Source organism: Lynx rufus, unplaced genomic scaffold (assembly GCF_022079265.1).
Source record: "Lynx rufus isolate CCGP_SWC_20201006 ecotype Redwood Valley unplaced genomic scaffold, mLynRuf1.p SCAF_28, whole genome shotgun sequence".
Classification (NCBI taxonomy): Eukaryota; Metazoa; Chordata; class Mammalia; order Carnivora; family Felidae; genus Lynx; species Lynx rufus.
In genome coordinates this window covers 853,156-870,314 of record NW_025814843.1, presented here as the reverse complement: position 1 = coordinate 870,314, position 17,159 = coordinate 853,156, and the positions used below count along the sequence as shown (strand labels likewise).

At 45.8% G+C, this 17,159-nt stretch overlaps 2 protein-coding genes across 2 annotated transcripts in view; both read left to right on the top strand.

The window, feature by feature from the left end:
* The window catches only part of FLCN (folliculin), a 31,489-nt gene extending 20,012 nt beyond the window's left edge, over window positions 1-11,477 (top strand). Inside the window, exons 14-16 of the transcript XR_006964120.1 lie at window positions 9,856-10,006; window positions 10,295-10,530; window positions 10,682-11,477. The gene's annotated coding sequence lies outside the window, so the exon portion shown is untranslated. The remainder of the gene's footprint in view (window positions 1-9,855; window positions 10,007-10,294; window positions 10,531-10,681) is intronic.
* Window positions 11,478-11,956: 479 nt separating this feature from the next.
* Window positions 11,957-16,815, top strand: PLD6 (phospholipase D family member 6). The gene is made up of 2 exons (XM_047089769.1): window positions 11,957-12,398; window positions 14,895-16,815. Exons 1-2 carry the CDS (start codon window positions 11,957-11,959, stop codon window positions 15,140-15,142), a joined length of 690 nt encoding a protein of 229 aa, XP_046945725.1. The 3' UTR covers window positions 15,143-16,815.
* The last annotated feature ends 344 nt before the right edge of the window (window positions 16,816-17,159 follow it).

The window sequence follows — 17,159 nt, the reverse complement described above, 5'->3', positions numbered from 1 at the left end:
AAAAAACAGAGTTCCAGAGCTGAAAACTACAACTGCAATGAAGAATTCACGAGAGTGCCTCCAAGGCCAACTTGAGCAGGCAGAAGAAAGAATCTATGAACTTGAAGATAGAACGAACAGTGGACATCAGTGAGGCTAAGGAACAGAGAAAAATTGAAGAAAAGTGGACAGAACCTAAGAGAACTATGGACACTATCAAAAGGATCAACCTGCACATTGTGGGAGTCCCAGAAGGCAAAGGGGCAGAGGACATTCAAAGAATGGCTAGGAGTGCCTGGGTGTCTCAGTCAGTTGAGCGTCATACTCTTGATTTTGGCTCAGGTCATGATCAAAGAGTCATGGGATTGAGCCCTGTGTTGGTCTCCGAGCTGAGCATGGAGCCTGCTTGAGATTCTTTCTCCTGCCCCCCACCTCTGCTTGCATGTTCTCCCTCTAAAATAAAAAAAATAAAATTAAATAAAAGAATGGCTAAAAACTAACCAAATTTGGTGAAAGATAGGAACATAAATATATAAGAAGCTCAGAATCTCCCAAGATGAACCCAGAGCCACACTGAGACACATTCTAATCAAACTTCCAAAAGACAAAGAGCAGATCTTGAAAGCAGCAAGGGAGAAGCAAATCATCACATATGGGGATCTTCAATGAGAATGTATACAGATTTCTCATCAGAAACGTTGGAGGCCAGAAGACAGTGGGCCAATATAGTCAAAGTGCTCAAACAAACAAAACCCCCTGTCAACCAATAGTCCTATCCAGCAAAACTGTCCAAAAGTGGGGGAGAAATCAAGACATTCCCGGATAAAAGAGGAGGCAGTTTGTGATCACTAGAACTGCCCTACAAGAAATGCCCCCAGGAGTTCTGCAAGGTGAAGTGAAAGACACCATCAGTACCTCAAAGCCATATGGAGAAATAAAGATCTCAATAAAGGTAGATCATGAGCAATTATAAAAGCTAATATTGTAGCAATGGTATGTAACTGTACTCTGTTTCCTGCATGACTTAAGCACACCTAATAATGTAAAAGTTAATATTGGGGTGCCTGGGTGGCTCAGTTGATTGAGCATCCCACTTTGGCTCAGGTCATGATCTCTCATTCCATGGGTTCACGCCCCACATTGGGCTCTGTGCTGACAGCTCAGAGCCTGGAGCCTGCTTCCGATTCTGTGTCTCCCTCTCTGCCCCTCCCCCACTTGTGCTCCCCCTCTCTCTCACTCTCTCAAAAAATAAAAACATAAAAAAAAATTTTTTTTTAAATCTCCCAAGAAAGAAAACTCCTGAAGTCAATGGCTTTACTAGTGACTTCTACCAGACATTGAAATAACTAACTTGCAAAAAAAAAAGAAGAGGAAAGAACACTTCCTAACACATTCTATGAGCCAGCATAATCCTGATATTAAAGCCAGAAAAGACACTATAAAGAAAACTACAGACCAATATCCCTTATAAACATTGATGCAAAAATCCTCAACAAGATACTAACAAGTAGCATAGTAAAAGGTCCATACATCATGGCCAAATGGGATTTATTTCTGGGATGCAAGGATGGTCCAACATAAGACTATCAGTGTAATATACCATGTTAGTAAAAGGAAAGGGAAAAACCACATGTCATCTCAATGCAGAAAAGGCATTTGACAAAATTCAACACTCTTTCATGATAAAAATATAATATGTAATCAATATAAAAATATATAATTATTATAACTATATATAATAAAAGTCGTATATGAAAAACCCGTGGCAAACATAGTACTCAGTTGTGAAAGACAAAGGTTTTCCTCGAAGATCAGGACCAAGGTAAGGTTGGCCACTTTCATCACTTCTATTCAACACAGGACTGGAAGTTTTAGCCAGAGCAATTAAACAAGAAAAAGAAAAGGCATCTAAATTGGAATGGAAGTAGTAAAATTATTTGTTTGCAGATGAGATGCTCCTTATATATAGAAAACCCTAAAGACACCACACAAAAGACATTAGATCTAATACAGGAATTCAGCAAAGTTGTACAATACAAAATCAACACAAAGAAAACAGTTACATTTCTATACATGATGAACAATCTGAAAATGAAATTATAAAACAATTTCACTTATAACATCAAAAAGAATAAAATAAGAATTAACCAAGGAGGTGACAACTTGTACAATGAAAACTACAAAACAATTGGGGGGAAAAAAACAATTGCTGAAAGAAATTAAAGAAGACATAAATAAATAGAGGGATGCCTGGGTGGTTCAGTCGGTTGAGCATCTGACTTCGGCTCAGGTCATGATCTCCCTGTTCATGAGTTCGAGCCCTTCGTCGGGCTCTGTGCTAACAGCTGAGAACCTGAAGCCTGCTTCGGATTCTGTGTCTCCCTCTCTCTCTGCCACCTCCCCCCACTAGCTCACGCTTTCTCTCTGTCTCTCAAAAATAAATTAAAAAAAAAACACGTAAAGAAATAATAATAAATGGAAACACATCCTATGTTCACAGATTGGAAGACTTAATATTGTTAAAATGTCAATATTATCCAAAGCGATCTGCAGATCCAATGCAATCCAATATCAAAATCCCAAAAAATAATTTTTTGCAAAAATAGGAAAACCCATCAAAAAATTCATATGGAACCTCATCCAAACGGCCTAAACAATCCTGAAAAAGAACAGATCTGGAGGACTCACACTTTCTGATTTCAAAACTTACTTTGAAGATACATAATAAAAAGTGTGGTATTGGCATGAAGACAGACATATAGACCAGTGGAATAGAATAGAGAGCCCAGAAAAAAAATCCTCACAAATATGAACAAATCATTTTTGACAAGTGTGCCAAGACCATTCAATGGGGGAAAGCACGGTCTATTCAACAAATGGTTCTGGGGAAACTGAATGTCCACATGCAAAAGAACAAAATTAGGCCCTTACCTAACACCATATGTAGAAATTAACCCCCAAAAAGTAACTCAAAATGAAACCAGGACCTACATGTAAGAGTTAAGATGGCAAAACTCTTAGAAGAAAACACAGGGCAAAAGCTTCTTGATTTTGAATTTGGCAGTGATTTCTTGGATATGACACCAAACGTACAGGTAACAAAAGAAAAAATAGACAAATTGGCTTCATAAGAATTTAAAACTTTTCTACATCAAAAGACACTATCCACAGAGTAAAAAGGCAAGCCACAGAATGGGAGAAAATACTTGCAAATCATACTAAGGGATTAATATCCAGAATATATAGAGAACTCCTAAAATTTAACAATGAAACAACCCAATTCAGAAAATGGGCAAACGACTTGGATAGGCATTCTACTGAAGAAGATATATGAAGGTGGTTACTCGGGGGGGTGGGGTGGGGGAGGGGGAGGGAGTGGTGGGGACAGGAAACAAGTGTTGGTGAGGGTGTGGGAGAATTGGAACACTTGAGCATTGTTGGAGGGAATATAAAATGGCTCAGCCACTGTAGAAAACAGTATGGAGATTCCTCAAAAAATTAAAAATAGAATTACCATATGACCCAGCAATTCCACTTATGGGTATATACCCAAAAGATTGGAAAGCAGGGTGTTGAAGAGATATTTGTGACCCATCTTCATAGCAGCATTATTTGTAACAGCTGAAACATGGAAGCAGTTGAACTGTCCATCGACTGATGAATGGATAAGCAAAATGCAGCATATCCATACAATGGAATATTATTCGGCCTTAAAAAGGAAGAAAATCCTGTAATATGCTACAACATGGATGAACCTTAAGGACATTATGCTAAATGCAATAAATAAATCACAAAAAGACACTCTATGATTCCAATTATAGGTCATACTTAGAGTAGTCAAAATCATAGAGACAGAAAGTAGAATGATGGTTGCCAGGGGTGGCAGAGAGGCAGAGAGGAGAGAGGGAGTGGAAGAGAGGCGGCGGGGAGAGAATCCCAGCAAGTTCCATGCTGTCAGCACAGCGCCCCACACAGGGCTCAAACTCACGAACCATGCGATCATGACCTGAGCCAAAACCAAGAGTTGGGTGCTTAACCAACTGAGCCACCCAGGCACCCCTTAAGATTTTATTTTTAAGTAATCTCTACATACAACATGGGGTTCAAACTCAAAACCCAAGATCGAGTCGCATGCTCTATCAACTGAGCCAGCACGTGCTCCATCAGTGTGAATATCTTTAATACCACTGAACTGTACACATAAAAATAGTTGAGATGGTAAATTTTATGTTATGTGCATTTTAACACAATTAAAAAAGAAAACCAATGACACCAGTGAGTGGCCAATTCTCTGTGGTATGGAAGTTTAAGCTGCTTTAGTGATTTTGGATGGTCTTCTCAAAGTTAGTGTTTGGAGTTGATCATGGAGATGAGGTAACACTCATTTATTCCAAAGACATCTCTTGAATGTCTACAGGTGTGTGCTTAACATTTTGTTCAACTTTGGGGAATAGTTCGTTCATTAGAAATATTTAAAGACAAATCCGTTTGAAAGGAAGATGGTGGGAAGCATACCCAGGTGACCTGGAACCCTTAAACTGGCAGCTGTAGGTCTTGGTCATCTTCTCAGACTGGGAGGGAACTCCAGGCTCACACGGGTAAAGGGTAAGTGTGGGGGGGAAAGATGACTTCCCACCGTGCCCCTTATCTTTGGGTACAGATGTTTCTCTCTTTCTGCGGAATGACATTCTCTGGAAACCTTGCTCTCATGTTCTAAAGAGGATTTTGCCAGTTGTCTGCCAGGCTACTGACTGACTTCCCTTGGCGGGTAGAACCCAACATAAGTGTCAGGTTTCGTTTTATGGGAATGTGTGATCTAAATTTCCAACATACAATGAAGCTTTTATTGACAAGAATGGGCAGGTAGGGCCATATATTGATTGGTTTTTATGGGCAGTTGTGGCCTTTTTCACCTGAGAATGTGCAGCTCTTGAAGACTGATGGCCATCAGAGGTGAGGGTGCAGAAGACATGGTGGGCAGATGAATCTGTACTGACCTAGTTCGACTCCTGCCTTGGGGACTGAGTCTGGTTTTGTGCTTTTGTGGCTTTTTTGCACTAACTGGGAGAGAGAAAACATTCTGGGTCTTGAGCTTTCCCTTTGTGCTTGAAGGGTTGCAATACTTACACTTTTCCAAGAACAGACCATCTGGAGCATTTGTTCAGAGTATTGGGCAATGACTTAAGCATCTTTCCTAAATTCCTCCATTTGAAATTCTTTTTCTTTAATGTTTATGTGTTCATTTTGAGAGACCATGCACAAGGGAGGGTGGTGCAGAGAGACAGAGGGAGAGAGAGAATCCCAAGCAGGGCAGAGCCGGACAGGGGGTCCATCTCTTGAACCGTGAGATCATGACTTGAGCCGAAATCAAGGGTTGGACGCTTAATGGACTGAACCACCCAGGCGTTCCTCCATTTGTAATTCTTACGAATGTCCCATTAAATACTAGTGGTATTTAACACCTCTTTTTAAATCCTGCCAAAGTTAGTAACATAACTTTTTACTTTGAATATTATTTTTTGTCTTAAAGCCTATTTTCTCTGATATCGATATGGCAAGTCCACCTCTCTTACAGTTGCCGTTTGCGTGGTGTATCTTTTTCCATCTTATTTTCAAACCACTTGTGTCTTTGAATCTACAGTGTCTCTCTTAAAGGCAGCATATATTTGATCTTGCCTTTTTAGCCTGTCTGACAATCTCTGTTTTTTGATTTGGAGCTCTCAGTCTACCTGCATTTAATGTAATCATCGGTGTGGTTAGATTTACATGTGCCATTTTGCTACTTTTATTTAATTTTATTTTTTTATTATTATTTTTTTTATTATTTAAAAAAATTTTTTTTAACGTTTATTTATTTTTGAGACAGAGAGAGACAGAGCATGAACAGGGGAGGGGCAGAGAGAGAGGGAGACACAGAATCCGAAATAGGCTCCAAGCTGTCAGCACAGAGCCCGACGCGGGGCTCGAACTCACGAACTGTGAGATCATGACCTGAGCTGAAGTCGGACGCTTAACCGACCGAGCCACCCAGGCGCCCCCTTTTATTTAATTTTAGAGACAGCGAGTGAGTGGGGAAGAGGAGCAGAGGGAGGGAGGGAGAATATTAAGCTGGTTCAATGTTCAGCATGGAGCCCGACTGGGGACTCAATCCCACGACCCTGGGATCATGACCTGAGCCAAAATCAAGAGTCACTCAACTGACTGACCCACCCAGGAGCCCCCATTTTGCTATTTTCTGTATCTCTTATGTCCATTTTCTATATATTTATATGTTTCTATATGACATATAGAAAACATTTAAGACTTAAAAATGTTTATATTGTGGTAATATATCTAGCCTAGAATTTTACATTTAAACTATTTTTAAGAGTAGAATTCAGTGGCATATTATATTTATAATGTGTCTCATGTCTTTTTGTTCCTATTTTTAACGTGTTTATTTTTTGTTGAATGACTATGTTTTAGAACATAATTTTAATTTTGGATTTGTAAACCTAGTTTTTTAAGTTGTGTGTGTGTGTGTGTGTGTGTGTGTGGGTGTGGGTGCTCCAGGGATTACAATATGCATCTTTATTTTTGTTTTAATTTTTTAAATTTATTTTGAGAGACACAGAACATGAACAGATGAGGCAGAGAGAGAGGGAGAGAGAGAATCCCAAGCAAGCTCCACACTGCAGAGCCTGACATGGGGCTTGAACTCATGAAACCATGAGATCATGACCTGAGCCAAAACCAAGAGTTGGACACTTAACTGACTGAGCCACCCAGGTAACCCTCACATTTAGGTTTTTAATATATTTTGAATTTATGGGTGCGTGGCTGGCTCAGTCAGAAGAGCATGCAACTCTTGACTCAGGGTTGTGAGTTCAAGCCCCATGTTGGGTGTAGAGATTACTTAAAAATAAAATTTTAAAAATTCATTTTGAGTTTATTTATTTATTTTTTAATTTTTTTTCAACGTTTTTATTTATTTTTGGGACAGAGAGAGACAGAGCATGAACGGGGGAGGGGCAGAGAGAGAGGGAGACACAGAATCGGAAACAGGCTCCAGGCTCCGAGCCATCAGCCCAGAGCCCGACGCGGGGCTCGAACTCACGGACCGCGAGATCGTGACCTGGCTGAAGTCGGACGCTTAACCGACTGCGCCACCCAGGCGCCCCCATTTTGAGTTTATTTTTGTGCATGATGTAAATGACTTCTTTTCATAAGAACAGTTTTAGGTTCACAGCAAAATTGAGGGAAAGGTACAGAGATTTCCCATATACCCTCTGCCCCAACACATGTGTAGCCTTTCCCATTATTAATATTCCAACCACAGTGGGCAGTTACAATCGAACCTAATTGACAGTTTGCATAGACTTTATTTTAATGTTTATTTATTTTTGAGACAGAGACAGAGCATGAACGGGGGAGGGTCAGAGAGAGAGAGAGAGGGAGACACAGAGTCTGAAACAGGATCCAGGCTCTGAGCTGTCGGCACAGAACCCGAAACAGGACTTGAACTCACGAGTCATGAGACCATGACCTGAGCTGAAGTCGGACGCTCAACCGACTGAGCCACCCAGACAACCCTTGCATAGACTTTAAAAAATAATTTGTGTTTCTCTAAGGAGTATCTGTGGACTCATTATCATTATATTTTCCTTTAATTCTTTGAACATTTCTGTAAGAATTGCTTTGAAGTGTTTTTCTACTAATTCCAACATCTGGGTCCACTCAAAGTCAATTTCTATTGGCTGCTGTTTTCCCTGTATGTTGGTCACACTTTCCTGCTGCTTCGCATGTCTATTATGTTTTCGTTGAAAACTGACATTTTAGATAATATAGTATAGCAATTCTATTACATTCTATTACATTTTTCTAAGGTTGTTTTTCTTTGGAAACGTGCCTGGACTTAAACTGTAGAACCTCTCCCTCTGTAGTGTGACGCTGGTGTGTCTGCTCAGTTTGTTGTTGTTTTTTTTTAATATTTATTTTTGAGAGACAGAGAGAGACAGCACAGGCAGGGGAGGGGCAGAGAGAGAGAGAGAGAGGGAGACACAGAACATGAAGCAGGCTCCAGGCTCTGAGCTGTCAGCACAGAGCCCGGCGCGGGGCTCGAACTCATGGACTTCGAGATCATGACCTGAGCTGAAATTGGACGCTTAACCTACTGAGCCACCCAGGTGCCCCAATGTTTTTTTTAATCCTTATTTTTATTTATGTCTAGAGGTCACTGCTGTGTCTTCCTAATGTAGTAGTCAGCCAATGTTTTTAGGCAGAGGTTGTACCCAAATATTTTAAGCCTGTGAGAATCCTGTCATCTGCTGATCGATGTGTTTGTGGGTTGGGAACCCTTTCAAGCCTCCATTGGCTTTCGCTCTTCCCTGGCCTCTCCTGGGTCTCTCCCATTCATGCATAGCTCCCCAGTTCACCAAGGATGTGTGGAGAGTGTAGGTCAGCTTTTCTATGGTTTTCTCACTTTGGGGCCCTTTCTGTCCTATTTTCTGGCTGGTCTGCGGCTTACCTCACCTTGGACCGGAAGCTTGGGTTGGTAAGGCTGCAGGTGTTTGTCATTCATTTCCCAACTGAACCCACCACTTTTAGCCAGCAAAAGTAAAAACCTAGATTTTAGGGTTTTGCAGCCGGTCCCACATTGGTAAGGCCACCATTTTTGCCAACTGAGCTGGGAGGGTGAACGGCTGGGAGCAGCCTCCAGCAGTTTTAAAAAAAATGATGCCTCTCATTTTATTGTCTGCCTTTGGTGGATTTCCAGCACCCTGACGCGGTTGTTATTGACCATTTTCCCTAATACACACGCACACGCATGCACGCGCATATTTGGTTGGTTGGTTGGTTGGTTGGTTGGTTGGTTGGTTGTTTTTACAGAGAGGAATTGACTACCTCTTTATATAGGACTGTGCTCACCTTCTCATTCTTTACTATCTTTTCAGTGAAAGTGAAGTGAAAGTGAGTCCCAAAGAATGAAGTGATTCGCCCTAGGTCATGCAGCTGTGACGTAGGGGAGCTAGAATTACACTGTGGGGCTCTATTTGTAAATTTAAAAAGGCACTTTTAAGAAGTATGGCTGACATACAATAATTTATACTCATTTAAACCATACACCCTGACAGGTTTTGACATATGCGTATGTACATTAACGCCATCAAGATAGTGAACATCTCATTGTATGTTTCTTTATACTCTTTCTTCCCTTCCCACATCTCTAGGCAACCACTGATTTACTTTCACTCTAGTTTGCATTTCCTAGAATTGCATGTTGGTGTAACCACACAGAATATACCTTCTTTTGTCTATCTTTTTTCACTCAGCATAATTTATCCATATATATCAGCAGTTTGTTTCTTCTTATTGTGAAATAGTATTCCATCATATGGACAGGCGAGGGTTCGGCTATTTATCTGTTGATGGATGTTTGTATTATGTCCAGGTTTGGGTTATTACAAATAAATCTGCAGACATTTGTGTACAAGTCTTCATGCACACACATAGACGTGTGCTTTCATTGCTCTTGGGTTATATTTAGGAGCAGTATAGCTGGGTCATACGGAAGGTGAACGTTCAACATTTAAAATAAGTTTTAATTTGGAATAATTTTAGATTTACTGATGTTTCAAAGATAGCACAGTTTAGTTTCTGTTATTATTAGCATCTTACATCCCTATCATGCATTTGTCAAAGTGAAGAAACTGACACTGATACGTGACTATTAATTAAGCTCCAGACTTTTTCACATTTCAGCCCTTTTCCCAGTTACACTATCTGTTTCAGGATCCAGTTCAGGGCACCGCATTGCATCTAGTTGTCAAGTCTCCCCAGTCTCTTCTGGTCTGTTACAGTTTCTAAGCAGTTCCCTTCTCTTCATGACCTTGGCAGTCTGGAAAAATACTGGCCAGTTATCCTGTGGAATGGGATAGCAAGTCCTTCCATCTGGATTTCTGACGTTTCCTCCTCATGATAGAACTGGGTGTATGAGCTTTGGGAACAACCACCGCAGAAGTGAGGTGCCCTTCTCATCATATCCGGGGTATGTAACATTCACACATCTCTGGTGATGGTCACTATCACTTGGTTAAGGTGGTGTTTACAAGGTTTCTCCCCACTTTCAAAGGGGCAGAGAGATTTAGTTCTCCCTCCCGTAGCAAGGAGTAGCTACATATATTATTTGGAATTCTTCTGTAAGGAAGACACGTATCTTCTCTTGTTTCTTTATTCAGTCATTTATTTATAGCAGTATAGAGTCATGTATATTTATCTTGCACTTGGGTTATAAAAACTACTGCAAATATTTATTTTGTTTCTCCATTTGCTCCAGTTTTGGCCACTGGAGTCTCTTTTAGGCTACTCCTGTGTCTTTTGTTCCTGCTGCCATGTCCACATGCTCAATTTCTCGTACTACAAGATGCCGAAAATACATCTACAGTCTCCGTGCCCAACACCCAGAATCTGTTATTTCTTCAAGGAGAATGGTGTTTGGAAACTAAGATCTGGGACCTAGCATGCTCATTATTGCCGGGGTGTCACTGCTTCTGGGCCTCTTGGGGGACTGAGGTATGTGAGGTATGTCAAAACTGACATAGTACGTATTTTACTATAAATAGTAAGCTAACCATGAGTTCACTGTGGTGTCTCTGACCCCAATCCAGTACCAGAGGGATCATTCAAGCCTTCTCCGGTGCTTATCTCTTACCCCATCCAACAGAGAGAACCCTGGCTCCCACTATCCGCCAACCAACGACTAATGCACTCAACCCCAGTGCGCGTGTATGCAGTTCCCCGCCTTGGGAAATAAAGGTATCACCCAGAGTACAGTGTTGACGGGCGGCTGCTGTTGTGTTTAGCCTTGTGGTTTCCAGTTAAAACGTGGTTTCCCAAAGTTACTTAGATCAGCTCCTTTCCCCCCATCTGGGGAGTCTGTTTTTTAATGGATGGAAGTCATGAAGACCATCAGCTGGTTATAAGGAGGAGACTGTGGAGTTATTTCCTTTCAAAGACCATAGACAGACTTAAATTAACCGTGGAAATTCCTGACCAGGATTCAAGAAAGAAAAAATAGAAAAAAGAAAACTTAGCCCTTCTCTCTTTTCTCTCCCTGTGAAAGTAACAGCCCCTCCTAAGTGATACAGTGGGTCCAGTGCTTGCTAAGACAGGACCGAGGCCTTCTTACGTTTTCACCGTGCTTATGCTTAAAGCAGAACGAACAGGCATCTCCAAATAACAAGTTTATATTGGCAAATTCTGTAGAAACAAGGGGCTTAAGACTGGCTTTGGGGCCATCCCCATCACACCACTGTCTCTGACACTTTGAGTTCAAACCCTGCCACCAGCTTAAGCATTCCTTATTTGACACTCTCAGTGTGTTTCCAGACCCTTCTCCCACCCCTGCCTAGCCGCGCCCCTAAAGCAAAAGGAAAGGTTTGAACTGAGCGGTCACGGCTGCTCTATTGCCCCTCAAAGGGAGGAGGACCTGGATTGTTGCAGGATCTGCGGGGAGCGGGTGGTATGGGGCGCCTGCGGGGCGCATGCACTTGGCCAGAGGGCGCGCAGACGCGGTGGGGCCGCGAATAAGCCCAGAGAGGCGGTGTGCAGCCAGGCTGCGCGTGGGCAGGCGTGGTGGGACGTGTGGGAGGGGCCATGGGGGGTGGGGCGCACGGGGCCTGCGGGTGCACAGGCACAGTGGGCTGTGGCTGGAGGGCGGTCGCACGTGCCTGGGGTTGCGCAGGCGAGGTTGGCCGGGGGTGGCTGTACAGGGCCGGAGGGCGCAGGCGTAGTGGGTGGTGTGTATGGGGGAGGGGGTCGGGCGCACGTGGCCGGTCGCGGCGCAGGCGTGATGGGCAGTGGAGGGACGGGGGGGGGGGAGGGGGCGCTGAGTGCACGTGGCTAGAGGTGCGCAGGCGCAGTGGGTGGGGAGGTGCGGGCGCACGTGGCCGGGGGCGCGCGCGCAGGCGCCGTGGGCGGCGGGGCAGGTCGAGGCGGCATGGAGCGGTTACGTTGGCGGGTGGCGGCTGTGGCGACCGTGGGTCTCGCGCTGGCTCTGGAGGCGCTGCCCTCCGTGCTGCGCTGGCTGCGGGCCTGGCGACGGCGAGGGTGGCGGAGTTCTCTGCAGCGTGAGGTGCTCTTCTTCCCGTCGCAGGTGACCTGCACCGAGGCTCTGCTGCAGGCCCCGAGCGAGGGGCCGTCGGGGCCGCCAGCGGGCTGCCCGTGCAGCCTGCCCCACGGCGAGAGCTCGCTCAGCCGCCTGCTGAGCGCCCTGTTGGCCGCCCGCGCCAGCCTCGAGCTCTGCCTCTTTGCCTTCTCCAGCCCGCAACTGGGGCGCGCGGTGCAGCTGCTTCACCAGCGCGGGGTGCGCGTCCGGGTCATCACCGACTGCGACTACATGGCCCTCAACGGTTCGCAGATCGGCCTGCTCCGCAAGGCAGGTAGGCGGCGCCAGAGAGGCCGGGAGTCCCGGCTTGGGACTCAGGTCCGTGGAGAACCTCTGGGGAGGGTCATCAGGCCCCCAGCCTGGCGAATGATGTGACCCCGGGGGCCTTAGGCAGTGGGGGAGAATGTCAAAAGCAGAAACTTGGTGGGGGGTCTGAGTATAGGTGAGACCCCATATATGTCCCCTGGTGGCCTTGTGAAGTCAGGATGGTTTTAGCCTGGAGAGACTCCAGGGCCATCTGTAAAGAGCACCTGCCTTCACCCAGTGGGTGCACTTCTGTGCAGGGAGGTGTTAACGCTGGATACCTGAGTGTGAGCCCGGAGGAGTGAGCAGGCTGTGTGTTCCCAGCTAGTGGAGAAGATCTGGGGGATTCTCAGAGGCTGGGGGTCTGCCCAGCGACACCGGGGAAAGCGGACATAGCTCCTGTGATTCCCAGTTTCTGATGACTGGCGTTGGCCTTGGGGGGCTGTGGGGAAAGCCTGTACTGGGTAGAGGCAGGGGATGTAGCCCCACCAGCTGAGTTTTTGACGTTGCAGACTGAAATGACAATGGCTTAGCCAGGCAGCACTCAGGAAATCAAGGGCGAACTGTAAAAACAAACCTGCAAGGCCCGCCGCTAGCGGACTCTCAGTGACCGTGTGCATAGGAGCAGGTGTGCCAAGATGGCGAAGGTGGGGCTTCGGGACTGAGGGGCTAAAGGAGGAAAAGTCATTTCACCTTAAATCCACTAGTGAATTTTATGCTGGGGCTTTTGAAATGAATAAAAATGATATACTAAAAAACGTGGAGCTAAAATGTTTAGATGGTGAGCAGTTAATTTGTTTCTCCGGCTGCAGGAGGACAGGTAAGACGGATACCTCTGGCTGGCCTTTCTCTTGCACTGGGATGGGGACAGTTGAAGCGGGAAGTATGAATAATTTTGCAAAGGGTCTAAATTCAGATTCTGGGCTTACCCGTGAGGTCTGTATTTCCTCCTCAGCCTCAGTATAACAGTGTGTTTTGCATGTGGGACTTAAGATCTGTTCTGAAGGTAGAGCTAACAGGAGTTGCTGGCGGGTTGGTTAGAGAAGTGGTGTTCGGGTCCCCTGGGATAGGAAGGTTACAAGGCAGGGTTGCTGGCAAAATACAGGATGTCCAGGTAAATTTGAAGTTCAGATAAGCAACGAATGCTTTTTAGTGTATGTCCCAAATATTGCATGGGACACACTTACTTTAAAAAACTATCTGTAGGAGCACCTGGGTGGCTCAGTCGGTTAAGCATCTGACTCCGGCCCAGGTCATGATCTCACGGTTCGTGAGTTCGAGCCTCATGTCCAGCACTGTGCTGACAGCTCAGAGCCTGGAGCCTGCTTTGGATTCTGTGTCTCCCTCTCTCTCTGTCCCTCCCTTGCCCCTGCTTGCACTGTCTCTCGAAACATTAAAAAAAAAAAAACAAACCCTTTTTTTTTTTTTAAATAAAAACAGTATTTGTTGTTTATCTGAAATCACATCTTACTTTGGACATCCTGTATTTTTATTTGTGAAGTCTGGTGACTCTGTTGCAAAGCAGCCTATTTTAAACTGTTCTCTTAAATCACACATTTCTTATGGTCTCGTCCACTAAGCAGATAACCCAGGAAGTAGGCATTATTCCAGGGTTGAGGCAGAGGAGGATGGACAGACGGGTCCTGCCTGAGGGGAGTTTGAAAACGGTAGGAGAGAGACAAACAGGAAAACAAAAGGCAAGGATTACAGGCTCCGTGGCGAGTGAAGGAGGCAAAGCAAGGGAGAATTCGGTTTTGTAGCAGTTAGAACTCTTTCTGCTTTGGTGGAAAGGCCCAGGGCACGCTGGGAGTTAGGGGCCCCAGCCGGCTGGCTTTGGGGTGACACTTAATTCCCTCGCCCGAAGCACCCAGGGCCTGGCTTCTCCTGCAGTCTTCCTGCTTGAGGCCCATCCTCCCCTTATGCAGTGGGGTGTGGTGCTGGCGTGCGTGGCGTTGGCAGGGGTGCCCCAGTTCCAGGGGTGGGCCCAGTGAGAGCTTGAAGGCAAGGAAAGCCCGGTGAACGATTGTTGCCCTGACCCCTCTGGCAGGGTCCGTGATGGGCCCTCCCAGAACCAGTAACCCGGGATTGTGCTGGTTGGTGCGTCCTTGAGAAGTGCGGGCGGGCAGACCTCACCCAGGTTCCAGGGCTGCCTGTCGGCGCCAGAAGGCAAGTTGTGTGAGTGTTGCCATCCCGCCCCTCGGGACCGGCTGTCCCCACCGCCCCCCGGTCCTGGGCCACCACGCTCCCCCTTCCCTCGGCCTTCCCTCCTGTGCGCTGGTGGCGGCTGGTCACCATCTGGCTCAGCCACCGCCTCCTGCCCAAGGGTGACGAGCTTCCCGCCTCCCCTACCAAGTCAGAACTAGAGCAGCAGCTGCTGGGAAACTGTCTGCACTTGAGAAGGGACTCCCGTGTCTGAACGAAAGCGTTGTAAGAGGAGGTGGAGAAGTCTGACTTGCCCTTTTTGTAGGCATCCAGGTGCGACACGATCAGGACCTGGGCTACATGCATCACAAGTTTGCCATAGTGGACAAGAAGGTGCTGATCACGGGCTCCCTCAACTGGACCACTCAAGCCATTCAGAACAATAGAGAAAATGTTTTGATTATGGAGGATGAAGAGTATGTGAGGCTTTTTCTGGAAGAATTTGAGCGTATCTGGGAAGAGTTTAATCCTACAAAGTATACCTTTTTCCCACAAAAGAAGAGGAATCACTGAAGCTGTGCTCTTCTCTGACTTCAGAGTTCAAGGCGAGAATGGTGTTCGGTGTTACAGAACTTTTGTCCCCGCAGTCGAAACCACACCAGATCTAAAAGGATGGGACTCAGGATGGGCCTGTGCCCGCCCAGAGCGGCTGCCGGGTTCTGTCTGTGTCAGACTGTGCAGTCTACGTGAGAGAAATCTCAACGTGAGGAAAAAACACATTCAGACTCCGTTCTCGTTCATTAAAACACTAAAGTGAAATGCAGAGTGGGGTTAAGGAGGAAGGGGAATCCCTGCAACCCGAGTCTCTTGTTTCAGGTCAGCTCGCTTCCCACCAGTACGTTCGGCGACAGCTTTTCAGGAATGGGCGTTCTGGAACTCGCCTCCTGCCTTGGGCCGGGTTTCTCCTGCTGTACAGAAAAGGCAAGATACCTCTTTCAGGATGTAAAGGCTGATTCCTCTTCCTGACTCTAGAGAATCTCTTACTATGGCATCCGCTCCCCTGGCACTGTCTCCCACACTGTCTCCTCCTTTCCTGTTGGCCTGGCCCAACCCTTCTAGCACAGCTAACCCCCTGGGATGGGCCAGAGGTTGGCAGTCTCTCCATTTCTGCTGTCACCGGCTCGTGGGTGCTTATGGGCAGGTTTCAGTCCGAAGATGTTAAGGAGAGAAGTCAGGAAAAAGGGCAGGAGAGGGGGGTGCTGGGCACGGCAGGAGTGGGGAGCCGCCTTCCGGGCCCCCCTGCAAGCATTGGTTGCCACCACAGCGGGCAGGTCATTGTCCTAGCCGGGGTGCCTTGCATGGTGACCCTTTAAAATAAATACACAGGAGAAAAAAAGAACCCCACAAGTACCCAGGAGAATGTTCATCTTCCACAGCTTCCCTTCTGTTTTCATCGTGGTGAGTTGCTCCGTCTATCAGCAAGGACTGGAAGTGGCCAGAGGCTGCTTCTGTTTCTGTGTGTTAAGCCTTTAATTGTTAGCATGCTTGCATTCAAGGTAATTTTGTGCTCTTAGAAGTGACCTTCACTGTACCACCTGTGAACTTGGCTAATTGGCATTTTTGGCTCAGCATAATCAATCATGGGTTACCTGACCATCTGGAGGAATAAACTAGAAGAGAGCCTCTTTTCAGGCTGTGGCATCTCACAGATCTGTTTTTATTCTCAGCTCAGGGATTTGCTTTCACTGTTAATTAGAATAGCTATCTTACGTACATTTGTGAAATGTTACTTTTTCATTAACGTGTATCTTTATAGAGAGATTGTTCACATGACACCTGAATAGCGATTTGGCCATCTTGTCCTATTTCTGTATGTAATCGTCCTGACGTCTGTTGGGCATGTTTCACTTTCCCCATCATACTCATGGAGCCATCTGGAGAGACCACTCATCGTTGCATGTTTTTCCCTGTTTAAAGTTATCTTTGACTTACTGTGTTAGGCAAGTAAATGCAAAGTTAATTTTCCTGATTTAATTGAAGCTAACGAGTATAATACATGGATTGGAGCTCATAGGAAATGGTTTTGGACTGAATGTGTTTTTTCCCCCAAGTTGCTTATGCACTCCTGCAGCCTGTGTTCTGGAGAGAAAACAGGAGGAGTTGTAGGATGTGTCTGTGTCCTGGATGCTGAAGCCGCATCGTCCTGCACGTCTGCACGTTTGAATAAAGGCGTTCTTACTCTGGAATGTTAGTAGTGTGTCTTTGCCTTTTGCAGATCCAAATCGTGGGTGCTGTTAATGAAACAAATACCATTTTGCAGCAGTGGATGACATACGGCTGTTTAGAGACTGCTGGTCAAGATAGGAGCCCCAGGCAGGAGTAAGACCTCAGTGTTCCTTGGGGGACCTTCTGAAGTGTTCTCCAAGATGTCCATGCCGCCGTGGCAGGATTTCCAGCATTTTCCTCCAACCTGTGAAGGTTGGCTTGCGTGCAGCTCACTCCCACTGGTATCTGGGTCTTTGCCGTGGCTTGCATCCCCTTCTTCCAGAAGCAGGCTGGTGCTCAGACATATGTTAGTAACCATGCACGC